We start from the raw sequence: 23,698 nt of genomic DNA, 5'->3' as shown, positions 1-23,698 counted from the left end.
TACCTTGATTAACATGCAATTGGTAGATTTCACTTTGAAGGAAATAGAAAGTTGGGTCCATATCCTTCACTCTAGTTTGATGGGAAAGATGTGCCTGAAAGCTAACTCAGTCTGGGACTCTGATAAAACAAGCAAGCAAGCAAGCAAGCAAACAGCAGATGACTTTTCTGAGTTGTGCTTAGGGCCAGCAAAGAGGCAGCCCCGTCTTCACTCTCCTCATCAATAGCCTGGACAATGAAGGTCCATATGCCCAGAGCTATGACTCCTACAATCCATCAAAGAAAGATTCTGTTTCACTCAATTAACTCTCCTTACTAAGTCAGAAATGTGGGTTTAAACATTTTCTAAGTATTTTCTACCAAGAAAAGTCAAGAAGTGTGTGTTGTTCTAGACTGAGCCAAACTGTAACCTGAAAATTCCGTTAAGCACACAAATCCTCTGGCCTGAGCCACCTGTGGATAGGTGGTTACAATGCAAGGACCCACTTTATGGTTCCTAATAGGTTAATGTTCGCAAAGACAGTTGTGAAAATATCCCTAAGGGTCACCTGATGATTAGAGATGGGTGATTCCTGCCTCCAGAACTGGGAAAAGACCACTCTTTTATGTAATTCCTGATGGGCTTTGCAAATGGAAAATTGCCTGCACATTGATATTTAGCTCCTGTTGGCCCCGTGTCTAGTTTTTCCTCTAGGTGTCTTGAGAGTTTAAATCCTCAGCTGCTAAAGGTTCCTGACCACATGCCCTTCAGATGCTTTAGTGCAACTTATGCTGCCCAGTGAGAGAAAGAGACAGGAAGTGACAGCATTATTGATAAAAGGCTGTACCTTTTTTTTATTTAATCAAGAATTAAATAAGAAAATATTTTCTCTGTTGCTATTTGACAGTCTATGGACTATTTTTCCAGTACCATGTTACATTTTCCAATAACACTTTTTAAAACCACAGCAACAATGCACTTAGATGTGGCAGGAATTCTTTTTCACTCTTTCTGTAGGAATCATGTGTGAAAACCCTAAGTGATGCATAAGCCCCTCAAATGTGAATTAACCTCTGCTAGTTTTTCTTTTTGTCATTGTTTTGGAGGAAAGTGAGCTAGTATCATTGACCCAAACAGTACACCTCTGAAGGAGGTATCAGTCCCAAAGTCAAAAGATGGGGAAACTGAGGCTTGGTATAGTTAAGTAATTTTCCCAAAGTCACACCCAAAGAGCCAAGACCCATATTTGGGGTAGCCTGATTCAGGTCGTCTTCTTGCCACGAAACGATGCTGTCTCTCACAGAGCAATTTCTGGCACCAGAGGTTATAACCAGGCCAAAAAAAAAAAAAAAAAAAAAAAGATTGAAAAGGCCCATTTTCCTCTTTGTGGGGGAGGACTTACTAAGCTATTAATTGTATTCTTTGTTTGAAGGTAAAAGTTTTCTCATGATGCTGAGTATAATTGAGGTATAACATGTTTAAGGTGCATTATAGTTGAGGTATGATTTCTTGTGTATAGTATACTACTCAGATTGTAATTTTACAATAGTGTGACTGCTGAAAATATACATACACTAGGGTCATCAACATCCCAGTAAGGATAAGAAATATTTTCCTCTCCCAGAAAGTTCCCTCATGGCCGCTTCCTCTCAATGCCGTAGGCCCATCCTCTTTACATAAGCATTTAATTTTTCACCCAAAGAATACTTATCTAATGTCCATTAGTGTCACCAAGCCCATAATGGGACCTTAGCTATATATTTGGTAACTTGTGTGCCATCTTATTAAGTGCCCTTATTAGCTTTGGATTTACGAAACAAAACTTGTTACTGTCTTGCCCTGTCTTAGATAGTGGGGACAGAGGTGACCACAGCTTGTTTCCTGCCTTCAAGGCAGTCATGGATTTCATTTGGGAGCACACGGCTTCCTTGGTCTTAGTGACTCAGTGACTCGGTCAGGCATGTGTCCACCCCGCACAGGAAGATCTGGGGCTGCATCACTATTTCCAGATGCCAATGATCCTGGCTCAGAGGGAGAAGAAACGTGAAGGCGTCCCAGGCGGGTCCCACTTAATTTTAAGTTCGTCGCTCTTCACCTGTTATTCCAATTTCCCCTCTGTTGCTAGTGATGAGGGTGTAGAGCTCATATCCGCAGGGGGAATGTGGCAATTTGAGCATCCTTTGGCACGCCTGGGAGGCCAACCAGAAATGTTTAAATGGGGCCGGATCTGTGCTCTGTAATCATTCAGATCACAGACTGTTCCCTACATCTCTTCCCAGCTGGCAGCCTGATAAATCTCTGGAAATTGTGCAGAAATGTTGAGGACTTGGTTTTTCCAGGTAGATTCCTAAGAAAGGAAACTGGAGCTAGTAGCGCACGCTGATTGGTCAGGCCGCCAGCCAGTGGGCAGAGGCTGCTGCTTAGGCACGTGCGCAGGTTTGCCTCGGTTTGAGTAAAACCCGATCTTACAGAGAAGGTCTATCGAGGACCGGGGTAGGCTGTAGCCATAGTCATTCTCACCATCCTTTACAAAAGGGTCACTGTGGGGTTCTCCTAATAATAAGAGATGCCCCCAGGGCCCATCCAGTACCTCTGAAATGGAATTCAATTTAGAGAAACTGATTTATAATCAAAGTCCCAGGCATTACGGGATTCTCAGATAACAAGTTTGATTCCTTTAGCATTGAGGGGAATTTCCTTACCTCAGGAAGAGTGACCCCGTGAAGAACCTTGAATTCATTCATTCATTCAACAGTATTTTTCAAACACAGACTGTGTGCTAGGCACTGTGAAAGCGGGGTCTCCACTCCACCCAGCCTGCCACCCAGCATTTAAAGTTGCAGTCAGCAGAGCCTGCCCCGACCTTGAATTTGGAGCTAATGATGCTCCCCCCACCTTTTTAGCAGGGGGATTGCAATAAAAGAGGATCAAAATTTATCTCTTGTCAACAGAACGTTATTAGCCAAAGTGACCTCATGTAACTAAAACTTTGCTTTCTTTCTTAGAGGGTTGAAATTTAGAGCCACCTAGGAATTCTCTCTCTCCCTGAAAACATCTAGGCTTTCTTCAGGGGAACCTCTCTTGTTCCTGTGTTGGGTATTATCTTGATCGTGCTTCAGGGCCTTGCAGAGAGAAGTGTTCACATAATCGTAATTGCGCATTTGGTCCCTCGCCCTGTTCCCCGGTCCCCTGAGACCTGCGCCCCTTGGGGGCTGCAGCTGGGGTACCTGCAGAGCATCTGGGCGTTGAGGACACAGCACATGTGGGAAGCCCGTGAACAGATAGATCAGCATCTCTCCATTGTTGTTTTTTTAGGAAGTTCTGAGGGTGACTGGACAGTGGCGACACTTAAGTCACCGAAAGGTACCGTATGGCTTTTTCTAGCTCTTTTGTCCAGGTGTCGTTGGATTTGGCATTAATCCATGAAGGCACAGAGAATCCTGGTGTCTGTGTGCACACATGTGTCCGCGTTGGGTGGACCTACAGGTCCGTCTGAGTTCCAGTGTGTAGGTGTTGTGTGTGTGTGTGTGTGTGTGTGTGTGTGTGTGTGTGTGTGCGCGCGCACGCGCGCGCCTGGGGTGGCATGTCTGTGCTCCGGGCTGTTGTTGAAAAGTGTGCCACTCCTCACTTCCCAATGTTCATTGCCTGAAGGAAAATGTCACTATCAGAAACCATCCCAGGTAAGACATCCAGGAGACCTTTTTTTCTCAGAAAACTGTGCAGGAAAATGGCAAAATGTAAGGTAAATTAATGCAGGAGGAAAAACACAAATTGTGAGGGAGAGATAAACAGAGTCAGGTTGTTGGCCCTGGGTCTTGGGAATGATTAGCCTTTTGGGGAACAGATGCTATTTTCAACTTTCCTGGCTACCGTGGTGAGCATCAAAAGTTGGTCCCCTTGGGCTTCCCTGGTGGCGCAGTGGTTGGGAGTCCGCCTGCCGATGCAGGGGACACGGGTTCATGCCCTGGTCTGGGAAGATCCCACATGCCGCGGAGCGGCTGGGCCTGTGAGCCATGGCTGCTGAGCCTGCGCGTCCGGAGCCTGTGCTCCGCAATGGGAGAGGCCACAACAGTGAGAGGCCCGCGTACCACAAAAAAAAAAAAAAAAAAAAAAAAGTTGGTCCCCTTGAGTCTGTGCATTAACTAGCTGGGTGACTGGGCTAGGTGGTAGCTATAATTTATTAACCCCCTACTATGTGCCAGACAGAGGGCTGGGCCCTTTATGTCATTTTGTCCTTGAACTCTCCGATGACCCAGCCATGTATGTGTTGTCCTTCCCCTTCAGAGTCGAGGACATGGGCCTCTGAGCGAGGCTAGCTCTTGCTTGTCTAAAGTCATATAGCTGCTAAGTGATGAAGCTGAATTTGAACCCATGTCTGCCTGACTCTACTGCTTAAGTGATTTCCCACTGGGGTGTGATGGGAATGGCTATTTTCCAGAACAGACTGGAAACTCAGTTCTCTTCTTTCTTCACTCCTTATGCTTTGTTGGATTTGGTAGTTGGGAGGATGTAGCTGACCCAAGCAGGTGAAGGTCAAACCCTTTAGTGACCTTGAACTGGGAGAAGTTAGAAGATATTGCAGGGCTGTAGGTTAGATACTGGTAGGGCCCTTTTGCCTTCTCAAAAGACAGTTCTGGTTTCTAAGTGGAGACTGGATCGGGGGAGGGTGGGCTGGAGTTGAAGTCACTTTCTGGAAGACTCTTGCAGTCACCCAGGTGGGCAGTGCCCCGAACTGGTTTGGGTAGAGGATTAAGAGAAGAAAATAGAGCAGAGGGGTAATGAGACTGCAGAAAGTAGTGAGTGAGTGCGTGGGAGTGCAGAGGGGGGAGCCGTGGGCCACCCCGTGGTTCTCAGGTTTGAGCCACTTGAGTGCGTATCAGCATCCCCTGGAGGAGTGTTAAAACCTAATTCCTGGGCCCCACCCCAGAGCTTTTGATTCACTAGGTGTGGCCAGAGGAGCTGAACTGCTAACAGGTTCCAAGGTAATGCTGATGCTGCTGGTCTGGGGACCATACTTTAAAAACCACTGCAGTAGAGAAATCTTGCTGGGAAACTAAGACTGTTTGATTGGGTCTCCAGGCATCTTTCTGTGGGTTGAGGGTTCTGAAGAGGGAAGTTTGACCAGAGTCCCAGAGGCTCCGAAGCAACCTGAGCTCTGGGGAGGGGTGGGGGGAGGAATGAGGAGTGTCACCCCATATTCCAGAATTGGGAGTGAGAGCTTTAGACCCTCGTGTCTAATAAGAACCCCTTGATTACCCAGTTGTTGCCTTGAGAGAGGCAGATTTTTTTTGGGTCTGCATTAGATAATAACTATTCACATGTCAATATCCATTTTTAGAAATGTAAACAATTTGGAACATGACAGACCTACTAATTTGAGGCATAAACTTTTTTTCCCTTCCCTTGTGAAAAACAAAGCCATTACGATTCCCATGACAACATTTAGAGGCAGTCAGCATCCCTGTCTTTATATCAGCCTGTTGTTGTCTGATGCATTTAGAAAATATTTCAGGACAGGTCAAAAGCAAGGGCTTAGAGGCTATTTTTCTACTCAAACCAGGCTAATTTCCCCGCTCCTCCTAAATGCATCTTTATTATTCCTGCTTTGTCTGGGGAAGAGAAAAGGGGTCCCAGAGAGGGGAGGCCCAAGTTCCTCTGGGGTCACTGATTTTTCCTGTTGTTTTCTACTCAGCCTCCAGAACCTGAATCTACATGAGGCATGATAACAAGGTCAGGGGGGTTGTACACCCTGCCACCTTCTTGAAAGAGAGGTATCAGCAGGGTGTGATGGACTTAGCCTCAGACACGCCTGAGTTCTGATCGTGGTCCCATCATTGGTACTCTTGTTACTTTCTCCAAGTCATTCAACCTCTCTGAGCCCCTCTTTTCTGATCAACAAGATGGAGACAACACTATCACCTCTCTCCTAAGGTTATTGTGAGGACGATGTGAGATAACATGTACAACACATGTCACAGTGCCTGGCATGTCAAAAGTGATAAACACATGAGGTTGTAACTGGTATAATTATTACTATTATTATCAGGTGAGCAAATTAAAGCTCTGAAAAATCTCATGGTAAAAAAACTGTCAAACTCTGTATAGCCCATCATTTCCCAAACACTTTTGACGTCTGATCTCTTTTCTGTATGGAAAACCAGTTCACAGCTTGAGATCCAGTTACTGGAATGTTGCTAGGAACCCACTTTGGGAACACAGGGCATGGGCAGAGGGATGGGTGTCCCCTGGGGAGGTTGGATAAAGAAGCAGTAGCTTCAAAGGAGAAAGGGCTAGGTCCCTGAAGATACAAGTTCCCTGCTTCCACCTGCATTGGCTATAACTCAGTTGGGAGGGGAATCCTATCTGCCAGGAAATGGCAAACAAATCTTAGCGGTTTGCACAATCCATTTTTCACTACCTGAGGTTTTCCGGGAAAGTCTCCCCCTAGTGGTCACTGCTGTAGGTCCACGTACCCAGCCTGTGGACTCCTGGAATAATTGTTTAATACCCAGGATGGAAGAAGACACCACCACCTCAATCCCAGTGGACTCCCCTAACCAGTATGAACATGTATCATGGAAATACATTTATTTTGCAAAACGAATCTTTTAACCTGATCTGTCCTTAGTCTAGCGCGCCATTGGAGCCTGGAACTTGGGGGAAACTTCTAGCATAGTGCTGTGATTTCATCGCTCTAGCTCTGACTAGAATCAGGTTGTGTGGTCTTGCCCAAGCCAGTCACGTGCTCTGGACTTTCATTTCTACCATTTCCAAAATGGAGGAGATGATAGTATTCACATTCTGTCAGGTTTGGGGGAGTAATTTTATAAGACAAAGCAAATAATACCCTTCAATGAAGCAATGAAGAAAATACACTTTTTCACCCTTTATGCTTCTACAGATGAGGGAACTGAGTTCTCTTGAGATAAATGAGATTGCCAGCACTCACACAGGGCATCACACCCAGGACCAGGACCTAGAACTCAAAGAATGGCTTAAGACCCCAATGCTCATAGTAACACTATTTACAATAGCCAAAACATAGAAACAATCTAAATGTCCATCGACAGATGAATGGATAAAGAAGATGTGGCACATACACACACACACACACACACACACACACACACACACACACAATCACAATGAAATACTACTCAGCCATTAAAAAGAATGAAATAATGCCATTTGCAGCAACATGGATGGATCTAGAGGTTGTCATACTAAGTGAAGTGAGTCAGACAGAGAAAGACGAATACCATATGATATCACTTATATGTGGAACATAAAAAAAATGATACAAATGAACTTATTTACAAAACAGAAATAGACTCACAGACATAGAAAACAAACTTATGGTTACCAAAAGGGAAAGGCGAGGGGACAGATATATTAGGAATTTGGGATTAACAGATTTACACTACTATATATAAAATAGATAAACAACAAGGACCTATTGTATAGCACAGGGAACTATATTCAATATCTTGTAATAATGTATAACAGAAAAGAATCTGAAGGAGAATATCTATCTATCTGAACCACTTTGCTGTTCGCCTGATCATTGTATATCAGCTATATCAATAAAAAAAAAAAATCAGTCTTTAAAAATAAAAGAATGGCTTAAGGACTTGACCCAGAATCACGGGAGTTGCTTTTTACCAATGTCTGTCCCGGGCCTACCCACTCCTATGGGCCTGGAACCTCTGGATTTTTCACTTTCCATTTTTCATTTTTTCACTTTAAAAATGCACCTCCTGGGTCATTTTATGTGCATTCAACTCTGGACCTACATTTTCCTAAGACCCATTCCTAGATACAAACACAGCTTACCCCAGAGCATCAGTTTTCGCATGCCAGCATTCCTCATGTATTCCAAAAATACACGAGTATTTTTGCTGTTTTCCTAGTTGAGGTTTGATCTGGGGGCTATAGCTGGAAGGTAAGAGCATTGGAGGTGGACGGTCTTGGACTTGGTATCCGGCTCTGCCACTTATCAGCTGTGGCAGAGTCAGTTGGCAGCCAAATTACTCAGTGTCTCTGGGCCTTAGTTCTCATCTGTCACATGGAAAAAAATGATATTGCCTCATCGCCTCCCTTTACGAGGGTTTAAATTAGATCATGTAGGTGAAACGGCTAAAAACGGTGTCTAGTACATGGTAAGCACTCAAGAAATCCTAGTTCTTTCTTTCTTCTGAGAAAATTGATGTAGCTCGGTGATAAATATTCATCCAAGAGATGCTACAGAAGCACAGAAAATATGTGATTTGGGTTACAGTTCTGTTGGAGGGTACACAACCCGGGGAAGGACTCACTTAAAAGTAACCTTAAAGCATTACTTCATAAAAGTCAGGCTTTTGCAACTTTCTGACGTGGGTTATTGGTTTGTGGGTGAGCAGCAGGGTACAGAGCAGGTGGAGGATAAGGAAGTGTTTTTTTTGTTTGTTTTTTTTAAAATAAAAATCAAATCCTACCAGCTTCTGAGTTCAGCCTCTTTGGAAAAGCATACAGCAAGCACTGGCATTTTGATGAGCTTCCTTGGGAACCCATAGGGCGTGAAGTGAGCCTGTGGAGAGAGTTCTCTGCTTTGCAGAAAATGCCATTGCAGCAAGATAGCAATACTACTATATATAAAATAGATAACTAATAAGGACCTACTGTACAGCACAAGGAACTCTATTCAGTACTCTGTAATGACCTATATGGGAATAGAATCTTAAAAAGAGTGGATATATGTATATGCATAACTGACTCAATTTGATGTACAGCAGAAACAAATACAACATTGTAAATCAACTATACTCTAGTAAAATTTGTTAAAAAACGTGTGTCCCTCTGAGGCTAAGCTGGCTAGATATCATTCGTGCTAAATATCCCCCAAATCTCGCATGGTGCCGCCATCACATAGTAGACACTCAACATACATTTTATTAATAAATTATTAATTGAAGCTGAGCATTTGAAGGGAATCCTGTTGTCTTTTCTAAAGAGGCCCTGGGAAATAGAAAAATCAACCAGGTGGAAGCGGGGGGTGGCCTGTGTTCAGATCCAGTGCTGCTTCTGTTCTGTTGGGTGTCCTTGTGCCCACAGCTCCAGTTGCCTCTCCTATAAATGGAAGGCTGGGATCATTGATCTCATTGGCCCCTCTATCTCCATAAGTAGAGATCCCAGGCTTTGCTATGATTGGCTTGCCTTGTCATGTGGCCACCTACCTCTGAACAAATTGTTATGGTGAGGGTAACGAAATGGGTTGTTTGTAGTCATTGGGGAATGGTTAGCGGGTGAAGGCGTGGAGGGGTATGTCATCCAAACCATTTGGATTAAGAGTAGGGGAGGGCTACCCTGGTGGTGCAGTGGTTGAGATTCCGCCTGCCGATGCAGGGGACACAGGTTCGTGCCCTGGTCCAGGAAGATCCCACATGCCGCGGAGTGGCTGGGCCCGTGAGCCGTGGCCGCTGGGCCTGCGTGTCCGGAGCCTGTGCTCTGTAGTGGGAGAGGCCACAACAGTGAGAGACCCGCGTACCGCAAAAAAAAAAAAAAAAAAGTAGGGGAGACATGGATCCTCACCTGGAAATTGGGGCTCTTCCTGGGAGTAGGGTGAGTGAATGATTGGCATTTGTATCAGTTATCCATTGTTACAATAATGCTGCGTAAGAAACAACCTTAAATCTCATGGCTTAAACTTATTTAGCTCAGCATTTATTGAGATCAGGGGTCTGTCTATGTGCCAGTGATTTATCCTGATGCAGGAGGTTCTTCTAGTCTGAGCTGAGTTCACCCATATGACTTGGGGTTGGATGGATGCTGGCTCATGTAGGCTGGTTTCAGCTGGAAAGACTGGGTGACTTGGCTCTGCTCCAGGTGTCTTTTATCCTTAGAGAAGGTAGCCCAGACATGTTCTCATGATGGGGGCAGAGGTGCAAGAGAGCAATCAAACACCAGCAAGAACTTTTCAGACTTCTGTGTGTGTCATGTCTGCTAACCTTCATTAATCACATGATGAACTCAGAATCCAGTGGTGGGGAAACAAGATCCTCTTTTTTGGGGGGTGAGTTTCAAAGTCACATAAAAAGAGTGTGGATACAAGGAAGGGGGAAAAATGGAGGTCCTTCATGCATTCATCTAACACAGGGTCCCACATCTTATCATTATCTACTTTGAGATGGTCCTTTGCACATTGGAAGGAAGTATGTAGGATTAAGGAGAGTTAACTTTTATTTCCTCCCTTTAAAAAACCACCAGTTATATAAAATTTTACCAGTTCAGAGGTTGATCATAAGACAAACCATGCAATGAATTTCTGAGAAGAAATATCTCCATCTATGGAGCATCAGTGCAGGATGAAGGGCAGTGAATGAGTGCACAGTTTCCAACCAGGGCCCTTCAATGCAGGGGGCTCTGTGGTCAGCCTTGGATGGAGCATGAGTCCAGCCACCTTTGTTCAATAGCCTTTCAGAAAGTGGTGACTGCCCAACAGGACTGCCTAAGGCAAGAGACAGAGGGCTTAAGGTTTCATAGGTCCATTGGCAGTGAGATCTTCACAGAGGGCTCCCTGCAGCCACAACAAAGGGGCTGATTGTGCAGCTGGATAGCTTTGGTGCAAAGCCCAAGCCAGGCACTGTTTCAGAATAATCATCAGCAAAGGCAGCAGTGCCTTCTCCTGTGACCCTCAGGGCTAAGATAAAAAAGGGCCAGGATTCCATTCTACCCTTTCCAATTTTCTCTCTTAGAGAGATGAGCCTTCAGGAAAGATGTGTGGCCCTGTAGAAACAGCCAGGAGTCCTGGCTTTAATTAGAACCCGGTTCAAATGTGATTTTCCCTCCTTGTGTCTCTACAGCAAGGCCCAGAACCAGGTGAAATGGGGGCTAATTTGCCATAAAGACAAATCTTCCCATCTCCTCCTGGCTCTCTCCTGCCTGGGAAGCTAGGCTTTTCCCCTGCCTTTCTTGTTTCTGCCTGCTGAGACAACCGCAGGAGCCTGTGCAGCTTTATAACATGTATTTCAAAAGAAGGGAGAAATACCTGGGTATTTTTTTTTTTTATCATGAACTGTTTCCCCTTTTACTGTTTCATTCAGCTCATGATGGAGAGAAAAAAAGTAGAGACCCAGAAAACACTCCCATGTAAATAAAAGTTCAGTACTGTCTTAGTGAACCAAAAGGCCTCACAAATAGAAAGAAGGCTTAAGAGAAAGAAGTATATTTCTCTTTCATGTAATAGCCCCAGAGGGGGTGGTCCAGGTTGGTGGGGCAGCTTTACTCCAAGCTGTCACTGAGGGACCCAGGTTCCTCCAACATTGTTGCTCTGCGGCCACCTACTGTATTGTCCTCATCTGCATTGTTATAGTTAGTTGCTGTCATGGCCTATGGGAAGGGGGAGAGAGGACACCCAGGGCAACCAATTTTATTTTAAGTGAGTAAGTTGAAGTGGAAACTGGATGCATCACTTTTGCTAAGAGTCCATTGGTGAGAGATTAGCCACGTGGCCAAATTTAGCTTCCAAGAAGGCTAGGGAAATCTAGCTCAGAATTAGGTGGCCATGTGCCCAAGAAAAAAGGTGGAAGAGATCTGGATGACAAGTAGCAGTCTCTTACAGTATCATGTCAGATGGGGTATATGTTTAAGGAGCCTACTGTGTGCCAGGCATAATGGTTTGTGCTTTCACACTTTGTCACTTGTTACTTCTCTGCTGCACTTTGCAAAGTAGATCTTCTTATCCTCACTTTATTTTCTGACAATGACAGCAGTAGCAGCTACTATCTAATGAATACCTACCATGAAGCAAGGACATTGGTACTTTACATTATACAAGATAGTTTACATGGTTCTTTTGAATACCATAACCCCCTACCACATAGGCATTGTTATTTTATTTTCCATTTTATTGGTGGAGCTTAGAGAACTTAGGAAACTTGCTTAAGGTCTCCAGCTTGTAAGTGGAAGAGTTGGGATTTTAACTCAGGTCCATCTGCTCTTCAAGCTCGTGCTCTTTCTACCATATTCTAAAGAAGATTTTACAGTCACAGAATTCTTCCAAACTCCGCTATCTGCTGTATAAACAAGTTGCACTGAGTCCTGCACACTCTCAGCTTCACTAATCCTTCTTTCTCTCTCAGCATGCTCAGATCTTATTGCTGACGTCTTGCCTTCCAAGGCTCTACTATGGCTGTCAAGAGCTCAGTGTAGGATTCAGGAGCAACACCTGGAATACTTTGTCATCATCAAAAGTGATCGCTGCTCTCTGAGTGGTGGGGAGGGGAGAGTGGAAGCACAGGGAAGAGAATACTGGTGAATATCTCAAAATGGGATCCCCCTACATTGTCATGGAGGGAGTTGGTGTGACGTAGCGTGAAGAGACCAGGCAACCACACCTACCTCATTGGCTTGGGGTGGGGTGGGGAGCCAACTAAATGAGATGATACCTGTAAAGCACCTGGATGGTGCCTGGCTGGAGTGGTGATGAAGCTTCAGGCTCCTCCCAGTTCTAAGAGAAGCATATAGCACCTTATCCAACCCAGTTCTTTAACAGGAAGCCACTTTTTGTTGGTGACTGGCCAGCACTCCCGCCAATGCCAGTGCCTCTCAGACGATGCAAGACCCATACTCTTGTAATGCAGTAGCCAACTGCGTGCTGAGAGCCTGGCAGGGGGAGTCTCTCAGGACACCCCAGCTCCCTTCTCTTGCGCCACTTTAAGGAAGAAAAAGGTAAACATATATTGCCTCCAGGGGGAATTTGAGACTTCATGAAATTTCCAGTTGTGACATTTTGATGTCTCCTCTTGTGAATAAGATTTGCATGTATATCTCGATCCCTGGTGTTTTGAGAGGAAGAATCAAGAAAAGTGTTTTCTCCTTATACTTCTCACTCTGTCCTCCACCTTCTTTAGTTTCGGGGGAACGTTTTCCTGCAGATAGAAACTTGTTAAGGAAACAAGAGTTTCTTCTATAAGGCAGGCAGATGGTTAAATAGATGGTGAGTGTGGTCACAGATTCGTGAATTTCAGGATACTTGGAATTCAGCCAGGTGTCAAGGGTTCAGATCCCAGAACTGTCACTTGGACAAGTTGCCAAAGCTCTCTTGCTTCAGTTTCCCCATTTATAAAATGAGACCAGTAATAGCACCTACCTCATTAGGATATTGAGAGGATTAAAGGTGGTAACAAATGTCCATTCCTTAGCCGGGTGCCTGGAACCGAGCACGCACTTAATAAAGGTGAGCTCTTACTCAGGTTACACTGGGTGAGCTGGGAAGGGGGCGTGTCAGCACAGCCTGCTGCCGGATCCCAGCGGTCTCTTTAACCAATCCCCGCCCCCTGCGCCTCACTCCGTTCTACGTCCCCTGAGCTATGGCTGCTAGAGAACATCCATGCCTCTGCAAGTTTTCAGCCAGGGGTTTGGAGCTGGGCAGCAGCCTGGTTCTCCTGCCCCAGAAGCTCCAGTCCTTCTATCCCTGTAAAGCACAGGTCACGTAGCCTTCTACAGTGTGGACGATGTATTAGTTAGAGAAACAGAACCAGCTGGATATTTGTGTGTGCGTGTGGCAATCCTTGGCATACTTTGCCTTATGTAGCTGTATCACTCCAGTCTCTGCCTCTGATTTCACATGGCCTTCCTCTGTGTGTGTGTCTATATGTCCAAATTTCTTTATTCTTATAAGGACACCAGTCATTGGATTAGGATCCACATTAATCCAGTATGACCTCATTTTACCTTGATTACATCTGTGTGATAGGTACGTAGGATATATTTAATGTATATATTTTATATATATGCATATTATATATGTAGGATATATTATGTAGGATATATACGTACAAATATGTATATATGGAATATATGTATATATGGAGAATTATTGCAAGCAATTGAATCACATAATTATGGAGGCTGAGAAGTCCCATAATCTATTGTCTGCAAGCTAGAAACCCAGGAGGCTGGTGGTGTATTTCCAGTCCCAGTCTGAAGACCTGAGAACCAAAGGAGCCAATGTTGTAAATCCCAGGTCCAGGGCAGGAGGAGACTAATGTCCCAGCTCAAGCAGGCCAGGCAGGAAGGGCATGGATCCTCTCTTCCTCTGCTTTTTTGTGGTATTCAGTCCCTTAACAAATTAGGTTGGTGCCCCTCTACATTGGAGAGGATCGTGTGCTTTACTGAGTCCACTGATTCAAATGCTAATCTCATCCAGACCCAGAAATAATGTTTAATCTGGACACCCTACGGGCCAGTCAAGTTGACATATAAAATTAGCCATCAGAGGGCTTCCCTGGTGGCGCAGTGGTTGAGAGTCCGCCTGCCGATGCGGGGGACGCGGGTTCGTGCCCCGGTCCGGGAAGATCCCACGTGCCGCGGAGCGGCTGGGCCCGTGAGCCATGGCCGCTGAGCCTGCGCGTCCGGAGCCTGTGCTCCGCAACGGGAGAGGCCACAGCAGTGAGAGGCCCGCGTACCGCAAAGGAAAAAAAAAAAAAAAAATTAGCCATCAGAGATCAGAAGATGAAGCATCCTGCCCATTTCTAATATTTGAGAGAATGTCATTGGAATCAAACTGTCTCTGGTGCTTTTCTTCCCTTATCAAATGTTTATTATCGTATCCTACTGTGTGCCAGGTAGTGGGCTAAGATGTTGGAGATACAGTGATGAGCAGAGCAGATATGATGTCTAACCTAATTGGAGCTTATATTCTAGTCAAAGGAGATAGACAATGCACAATTAACTAAGAAAAATAATTTCATATATGCAGTCTAAGAACATATTAAAATAGGGAAAGGTGATGAGAGCAACCGGGGTGTTTTCACTGGGTCATCAGGAGGAATTTTCTGAGTGACCTTTGATCAGAGAACCAAATGACAAGAAGGATCCAAAAAGAAGGGTGTTTGGCAGTGAGAACAACAGGGACAAGGTCCGGTGGCTCTGAGATGGTGAAAAGCTTGGCGTGTTCCGGAATAGAAAGCAATCCTGTGTGTGTATGCTGGATTGAATAGCATCCTCCCCCCACCCCGACCCAAATCTACTCAGAACCTCAGAATGTGCTCACACTTGGACATAGGGTCTTTGCAGATGTAACTAATTTAAAATGAGGTCATCCTGGATTAATGTGGGTCCTAATCCAGTGACTGGTGTCCGTATAAGAAGAGGGAAGTTTGGACACATAGACACACACAGAGAGGAGGGTCATGTGAATTCAGAGGCAGAGACTGGAGATGCAGCTACACGCAAGGAATGCCAGGATTACTGCAACCACCAGAAGCTGGAAGAGGCAAAGAAGCATACTTCACTAGAGCCTGCAGAAGGAGCACAGACCTACCGACACCTTGATTTCAGACTTCAGGCCTCTAGACCTGGGAAAGAATAAATTTGTTGTTTTAAGTTGCCCAGTTTGTGGTAATTTGCTATGGCAGCCCTAGGCAACTAGTACACTATGTGATGGGTCATAATAAGCGTGGGAGAGATGAGGGTGGGCAAGCAACAACCAGAGGCCAGGCCATGCCGACCTTCGGAGTCACAGCAAATCATTTGGATTTGATTCTTAAGTGTGATGGGAAGATTAATTGCTCTATTTCAATATATTCTTGGACCAAAGGTAGGGACAAATTGGGAATTGTTGAAAGCTTAGGGTGGGACCTTGCTTACCAGGTGAAATCCATCACCTGAGACCCAAGATGATCACCAAGGGAGGAGGAGTGGTAGGAACCCCTCCTTAAGATATCCTTGGCCCAAGGAAAGAAGATAGGTGGGAGGCCACCTGCCAAGACCCTCAGATGTGTAGCTTGTTTTGAAAACTGGTTATTACCTTGACTCTCCATTTCCATAGAGGTGAAGCTCCATCCCACCCGGCACCTGTACAAGTGTCTGCTGCTAATTAAGAGAGAGACAGATGGAGGGAGGTTCAGTTTAATTTTGAAGCCTTGGTTCCTTCAAGGCAATTAGGCTGATTGGAAGGAAAGCACCTTTTTCATTCTTTCTTCCTCTTTTTAAATGAAGAAAAATCAAAACGGAGAGGACCAGTGTTGTTGGAAGCCTCACACATCTGTTACCTGGTCGGCTTGTTAACCACCTGCCCACGAGGTACCTTGGTTGATTAGGTTAATGCATTTATTAATGGGGCTTACAAGACTGCTCAATGAATCTGTGATTTCCTTCACAAGCCGCTTTTTAATATACTAAGACAGGGACCACAGTGCACAACACCGAGAGTGGCCAGGTAAGTATTTTCTTTCCCATCCTCGGTATCTAAATCAGAGGGGAGGAAAAAGAGGATTTCACAAAAATTGCATTTCCTGGTTATGGGAACAGTTCATCCACCTAACCACCAACCACATTCTTGTTGAAGTGATCTTGAAAATAACTCTTTGAAGGATGGTTTTATGCCCCATGCAGCAAGTCTGTACCTGCTCTGCACTTGTCAAAAACACCTCTGAGTCATGTGGAGGGGGGATAGACAAACAAATAGATGTGAACGATATAATCCTGCATACAGGACATTAGATGATCTGATGACCCCTTGTTTTCTTCACTTTATTACATACATATCCTTTCAGTTTTTGAAGCTACCATGCTACTTCCCACCTCAGGCCTTTTGCAAATGTTGTTCTGTATCAGTTATCTACTGCTGCGTAACAAATTACCCCAAAACTTAGTGGCTTAACATAGCAGCTGTTTATTGGGCTTGTGGTTCTGGATCAGCTGGGAAGTTCTTCTGGTTTGGGCTGGCTTGGCTGCTCTTGGCCAGGCTTACTTAGTGTCTGTGATGAGCTGGCAGGTGGGCTAATGGCTGCACAGTCTAGGATGGCCTTACTGGGTATCTGGCAGGTAGCAGGCTGCTGTTGGCTGTGGTGAACATGGGCAACTGGACTGCATGTTTCTCATCCTTCAGGGGGCTAACCTGGGCTTCCTTTTTCATATGGAGGCAGGGTTCCAAGATCTGATAACAGAAGCTGCAGAACTTCTAAAAGCCCAGGCTTGGGATGTGCGTGACATAATTTCTGCTACAGTCTACTGGTTAGAGCCAATCACAAGGTCAGGCCATATTCATAGGGTAGGGGAATAGACTCCACCTCTCGATGGAAGGAACTGCAAAGTATTACAGCTGTTTTTGCAATGCACCCCATGTGCGCTCACCTGGATGCTGTTTCTGTTACTCTTCACTTTCAGATTCCAACTAAGAGAGCATCCTCAAGGATGCCTTCCCTAACCAGCACCTCATCCCAAACGTATCAAGGCCCCTTCTTGTGTCGTCTCATAGGGACAGCTAGGCACTCAATACACATGGCAGCTGGAGGGAAGCAAAGAGGGAAGGAAGAAAGGAAGGAAGGGTGGTTAGTTTGGATGAGTGCTTCCTTTGTGCTTAGCTGGATATCTGGCACAGAGTGCTCAGTAAATGTCTGTTGGATTTAATCCAGTGCCTCTTTCATAAGCCAGAAGACAGACAAAATATATGTAGTGACTAGTTACTCTCTTTCAGAATTGTGTTATATAGCTTATATGTCTCATATAATTTATTCTTAACAATAAACCTCAGAGTAGTTATATTATCCTCATTTTACAGCAAAAGAAATAGAGATAAAGGAGTTTGACATTCCCAAGGTCTCATAGACTCAGGTCTGTCTGATTCCAAAGCCTACAGATTTTTCTGTCCCACCCTTGTCCCATATACCAAACACTCTCTATGTTCAGGGGTTTCCCAATGACAGGTTCACCAAGAGACAAATTCAGGGTTGGGTGTGGAGAAAGACGTATTGTAGGTTCTCCACGGGCGTCTCCATGATTCCTCCTAATGGGAGCTGCTTCCCATACCTGCACTGATAGGGCAAGAATCGAATGCCCCTGTGACTATTTTTCTTTAGAACTTTTTGAGAGGACATCACCTATCCCACCTGTCGGGGCACCTGTTTCATAATCAATTTCCTCAGTTTGTCAGAAACGGGAACCTTCCAATGCATCCCTTGCTCTGAGCTTCCCTTAGACTCATCCATTGTCTGGAAAGAGGAATTTGGGAATAAATGGTTCTGGATCGTGCCCCGGGGACATAATGAGGGTGGGTGAGACTTTCAGTAAGAGACTGAAAGCAGTTTAGTGAGAGCAAATAGATGTGAAAATGGAAAACTAGAAAAGAGCAGTCAGGACTATGATAGCGCAGAGGTTGCTGAGGGAGCCAGGGAATCAGAAAGCATCACCTTAGCTTAACCTTGAAAGATGAATAACAGAGCATCTGATGTAAATGAAGGGGTGAGACTCGTCAGCTCCCTCCTCTGGTTCTCCGACCAGCTCAGAGACCTCATTATTAATACTCATAAGACTGGATAGTTCTTTATAGCACTTACTATATTTCTACTTTTATGTAATTTGTGGGATTATTTGGTCACATTCTGCCCTTCCCTCATAGAATGTCCACCCCACGAGGACAGGGACCTTGTCTGTTTCTGATTCTCCCAATGTCCTTATATTTACAACGTCTACCACCTGACCCGTGCCTATTTGATGTATGACTAAATGACTGAGAAGAATTGCTGGGAGAGGTTTTGGTAAATGGTAACGTGGTCAGTTTTAGAAATATGCCTTTGGGAGACTTCCGTGGCAGTCCAGTGGTTAAAACTCTGAGCTTCCACTGCAAGGGGCACGGGTTTGATCCTTGTTTGGGGAACTAAGATCCCGCAAGCTGAGCAGTGCAGCCAAACAAAACATAACAAAACAAAACAAAAGAGGAAATATGCTTCTGGCTGTAGTGTGGACAGTGGCCTGGGGGAGGTGAGACTCAAGGCAGGGGAGCCAGTTTGGTGGCAGAAGTAGAGCAGCATTCAAAGCAAGGAGGAGGCATAGCATAGGTTAGAGAAGCATTTGGTAGGTACGATGGGAAGGACCTGTGGGTTAGCAGTTGTGCTGAGGAGAAGAGGAGGGTGACATCGGCACCTGCTCCTGTGTTTCTGGCTTGAGTAACTAGAGAGTTGGTGTTCCCACTCGTGAGAGAAGGAAGAGCCTGGAGAACAGATGTGAATGATGTTGATGGGTTCAGTCTCGGCCACCTTGAGTGGGAGATGCCAGTGACTCTGTCCTGGAGGTAACTGGATACATGAATTTTGAAGTCCAAGGAGGGAGGTCAGAGCATCCTTCTGCTGAAACATCATGGCATTGGAAACCTAGAACTTTCCTCTGGAAGACGCGATTCTAATACCAACTTGAATGTAACTCATACCACCTTAAGGAGTGCATGGTATTTCGGGAATGTGTGCTCTTCCCATGTCGGTAGCTATTCCGTAGTTCCTTTTGGCATTGATATTGTGTATCTTCAGACAGCTCTAGAATTCAAGGAAGGGGGGACATTCTCTTGAAAGATTGCATTACTCAGGGTTGTTTACATTAAACATGGACAGAAACCCAACTTAAACTGTATTAAGCCTGGAAAGTTAACATGTGGTGTCCGGGGGTGCTGTGTTGAGGAATCTAAGCAAAGGCCATGCTAGCTAGGAAAGAGCTCTGTGATCAGTGAGTGATGTCTGCCACAGATGCAGAAGGGGCAAGCGGGGGCATATGTGCTCACTCATTCCTGAAAACAGAGCTTTCCCTCTACGGCCTTTCAAAAGCATCAAATAATGTCTAATGGAGTTAGGTTCTACCTTGGCTCAGCCGCTAGCTGTGGGTAACCTCAATTAGATGATTTCATGTTCCATAGCTTGACGGTTTCCGCATCTGTCAAGCAGAGGTCATAATCCCTGTCTTTCCCACCTCTTGTGGTTGAAAGGATCAAATGAGAAAAGAAACGTGGAAGGGCAATGACCTCCATGAATTTACATAATTTCACACACGTAACAGTATGGGATGCTGGAAGTGTGGATTAAAGAGCAGCACATATTTCTGGACTCCTGAGAGTTATATGTTCAAGAGTTTATTGCTAAGACATTAATTTCAAAAGTATAGAGGATCTTCTAATAAAAGAATTGTGAGAGAAAATAAAATAAAGTCTCAGAAAGTTATCAAATAAATTGAGAAAGAAGGCAAGAAAGAAAGAAAGGAAGGAAGAGAGGGAGGAAGAGAGCGAGAGAGAGAGAAAACAAGAAAGAGAGAAAGAAAAAAAGGACTCATTCAGTGCTTTAGAGTGTGGTGAATGAAGCAGAAATTGGTATAATTCTTTTGTAGCATAGTTGGCAATATGTATAAAGGGCCTTAATAATGTTTACAGCCTTTGGCCAAGTGATTCCACTTCAGATAATTTATTTCAGGGCTGGATAGTAAATATTTCAGGCTATGTAGGCCATGCAGTCTCTGTCACAAGCACTCAAATCTGCTGTTGCACTGCAGACAGGTGAAGGAATGGGCATGGCAGCATTCCAGTAAAAGTTTATTTATGAAAATGGGTGGCAGCTAGATCGATCCATGGGCTATAGTTTTCCACCCTCTGATACAGATTAAAGAATATTTTAAGAATTATTTTATATTCAAAATTCTAAATACTAAGAGAGCTTTAGTCTAGAAAATTCTCATTCCAGATTGATTTATATTAGCAAAATATTGGCACAGCTTGAATGCTCATCCATAGGATGAATGATTAATTTTCATAGTTTTGCTCACTGAAATATTATGTAGGTATTAGAATGCTGTTTGCTAGTGATTTATAACAACATGAAGAAATGCTTGCTAGAATGTTACATGAGAAATTACAGTTATTTATAATGATGATGATAATGGTGGTGGCTAATATCTAAGGACATTCCGTATGTCATCGCTTAACCCTCTAAACAACCCTATGAAATATCCTTTTTTATTGTAACCACTTTCCTGATGCAGGAGCTGATGGTAATAAAAGTTATTTACCAAAGTTACACTGCTAGTAGGTGGCAGGAGTGGGATTTGAACACAGGTCTGCTTAACTGCTATAAAAACAAAAACAAAAGCACTAACACAAATTCCAAATGAAACTCTTTATTGAGAAAACCAGGAGAAAATACACCCAAGTATTGATATCGACTGTCTTGGGCGGTAGCTGATAGATACGAATATTTATCAATGTGTTCGATATTTTCTCTAATGAGAAGCATCATTTTCATAATGAAGAAAGAACAACACTTGCGTTTTATAAGAAAGGCAAGGGTGGCGGAGTGCTAGGTGTGATTGTGAGGGAAGAAGGATTTGGGGGGAACTAGAGGTTCCCTCACAGATGCCCTCGCTTTCTTGGTCCTCCTCTTGTCGGTGGAAAACACGTGACCCTGTCTTCCTTCCTTCTGTCTGCTCCGGGTGGAGTTTCTAGTGTGTGTCTCGTTTGGACTGTTGGCCCACTGAGATGCTGTTCTTGGGTTGACCTGCTAATCCCTAACTGTCTTTCTCTCTCTCCTCTCTCTCCCTCTCTCTGTTCTCTCCTCCCCGCTTCGTCCACCTACCTGTCCCATCGTACAGCCGACAAGGTAAATGATGACTTCTACTCCAAGCGACGGCACCTGGCCGAGCTGGCCGCCAAGGGGAACTTGCCTCTGCATCCCGTAAGAGTGGAGGATGAGCCGCGGGCCTTCAGTCCTGAGCATGGCCCCGCCAAGCAGAACGGACAGAAGTCCCGCACCAACAAGACGCCCTCCCACCCCCTGGCCTACAACTCCACCGCCAACTTTAAGAGCTGGGACCCCAAGGATCAGTCTCTTCGGCGGCAGCAAGCTTATGGGAACAAGGGCAAGCTGGGCACAGCTGAGTCCGGCTCCAGTGACCCCTTGGGAACTCGCACCCAGCACTACCCACCTCCGCAGCCATACTTCATCACCAACAGCAAAACGGAAGTGACTGTCTGAGCTGTCGCTACAGGGGACATCCTGGAGACCACACTCAACTGAGAGAGGCAAAAAATACCCCAACACACACCCTCCCTGTCCCCCGCCCGCACACCCACCCACACGTTCACCCTCCACACCGACCGACGACAAACCTACTGGTGACATGGAATCACGCTTTTCCTGTGTCATGCCTAACACGTGTCGGTGGGCAGCTGAGCAAGACCGGAACGTGGACGGTCAGCAATACAGCCAAGGGGAAACTGAGGCACCCGCTTTCGACTTCAGGGTCGAGGTGGCCAACTCACATGCCTAAACCGTGGAGCTGATTTTTCTTTTCCTCCTAACTTGAAACAAATCCATGATGAAATAAAAAGTAGCACAATTTAGAGAAATTGTCCATTTGAGCACATATACCATTGACCATGCATTGTCTGTTTCTGAGTGAAAGAGCCAGAAAGGATGGAAGGGGGGGTAGAAAAGAGGGGTCGCTGGTGCACTTGATAAGCATTTTCTAATCCCAGGAAGTAGTGATGTGGACATAAAATTGTGATGAGCGCGAGACAGTAACTGGACCCCCCCCCCCACCATGCTATTTATATACTTCTTATATCATCAAGGTTGGAAGCAAAAACAACACACACTCAAACTCACAAAAAATAAATAGACCCTGAACCCACTGACAGTGATGGGAAAGAAAGAACTTTTTTAGACAACTCCCATAAAGACTGTGGAAATGGGAGGGGTAGGCTTTTATGGCAGGGAGAGGGTCCAGAGAGTCTTAAATAACTATTTTTTAAAAAAGGAAAATAAAATAGAATCCCACTACAAAACAGACAAGAACAGCAAAGTAACTTTTGTCCAACATCTTCAAGACTTAGGAAATCAACAACGTCGTCAAGAACGAACAAACAAAATTCACAGTTGAAATGTCGACGAGAGGTGAGAAGGGGACCCAGAGCCTCTGATTTCTGGCGTTGCCCCCCCCGCCTCCGAGACAAGAAACAGAGACAGAAAACAGTCCTCTATTAACTGTCTATCCCCGACTCCCTTCCCCTTCAGCCTGTTGCTGCCACCGCTGCCGAATTTCAACTGCTTTGGACTGAAAATGTCATAAGCGTGGGTGGTGCCTTCAATGTGTCACTGTTGAATGACAGTCTTGTTTCCCAAGTGCAACCTGTGTTCTTTTAGCCTTCCTGCCTCCTGTCTTTCTGCAGTAGTAGAAGGTGTTTCCATCCTCTGTCTGTTGGTGAGCCCACCCGATCCCACACTCTGAGGGGGAATGCTGCAACTTGCAAAGACCAGGACCTCCCTCCCCCGCACACTGTCAAAACTCCCCGAGTCCCACCCCAAGCTCCCCAAACCTAGCGTGGGACCCAAGCATTCCTGGTCCCATCATTCCCAGGATAGATAGATAGACAAACGATCCCTCCAAACCGCTTCCCCAGATACTGCAATGCGTTCATTTCCCATCCACGATACCCCGGGGTTGTTGTTCAGATGGGTTCTCATAGCTAATGGGTGTCCCAATAAAGACAGTTTTCCTAATAGTTTGATTTGTTTAGTGGAAGCCCAAAGAGAGAGGTTGACGGAGAAGAGATTTTCATTTAAGGTGAGAAGTTTTCAACCAGTCCCTTAAATGGCTTAGCTAATTAATAGGAACCTTGGAGAGACCCCCAGCTCTTCTGATGTCAGAAACTGAACGTGGTCTGAACAAGACCCTTCCTGGAATGCTGGACATCAGCCTTCTGCTTCCCCGTCTCTCTGACATCATGGGATCGGGGAAACCAGCTGTTTATTCTCTTCTTTACTCCCGGCTGATCTGGGGACATTGACAGTGCATTTTTTCTCTCTGGGCTTTAGTCTTCCACTTGAAACATGGGGAATTGGGGCGAGATCAAGCTTTTCAAGCTTTTTGAAATAGCAAAACCTCTGCCCATTAAAAAAAAAAAAAAAAGAAAGAAAAGAAATCGTGC

The 23,698-nt window shown here is 45.0% G+C and overlaps 1 protein-coding gene across 1 annotated transcript in view; it reads left to right on the top strand.

Moving 5' to 3' along the window:
- SHISA9 (shisa family member 9) overlaps window positions 1–21,743 on the top strand; it is a 294,614-nt gene extending 272,871 nt beyond the window's left edge. Inside the window, exons 4-5 of the mRNA XM_007462812.1 lie at window positions 3,295–3,342; window positions 21,361–21,743. Of these exons, the coding sequence (XP_007462874.1) occupies window positions 3,295–3,342; window positions 21,361–21,743 (431 nt within the window). The remainder of the gene's footprint in view (window positions 1–3,294; window positions 3,343–21,360) is intronic.
- The last annotated feature ends 1,955 nt before the right edge of the window (window positions 21,744–23,698 follow it).

The sequence above is a fragment of the Lipotes vexillifer genome, unplaced genomic scaffold, assembly GCF_000442215.2.
Source record: "Lipotes vexillifer unplaced genomic scaffold, Lipotes_vexillifer_v1.1 scaffold306, whole genome shotgun sequence".
Classification (NCBI taxonomy): domain Eukaryota; kingdom Metazoa; phylum Chordata; class Mammalia; order Artiodactyla; family Lipotidae; genus Lipotes; species Lipotes vexillifer.
The sequence above is the reverse complement of the archived record's forward strand: the minus strand, read 5'-3'. Positions and strand labels throughout refer to the sequence as shown.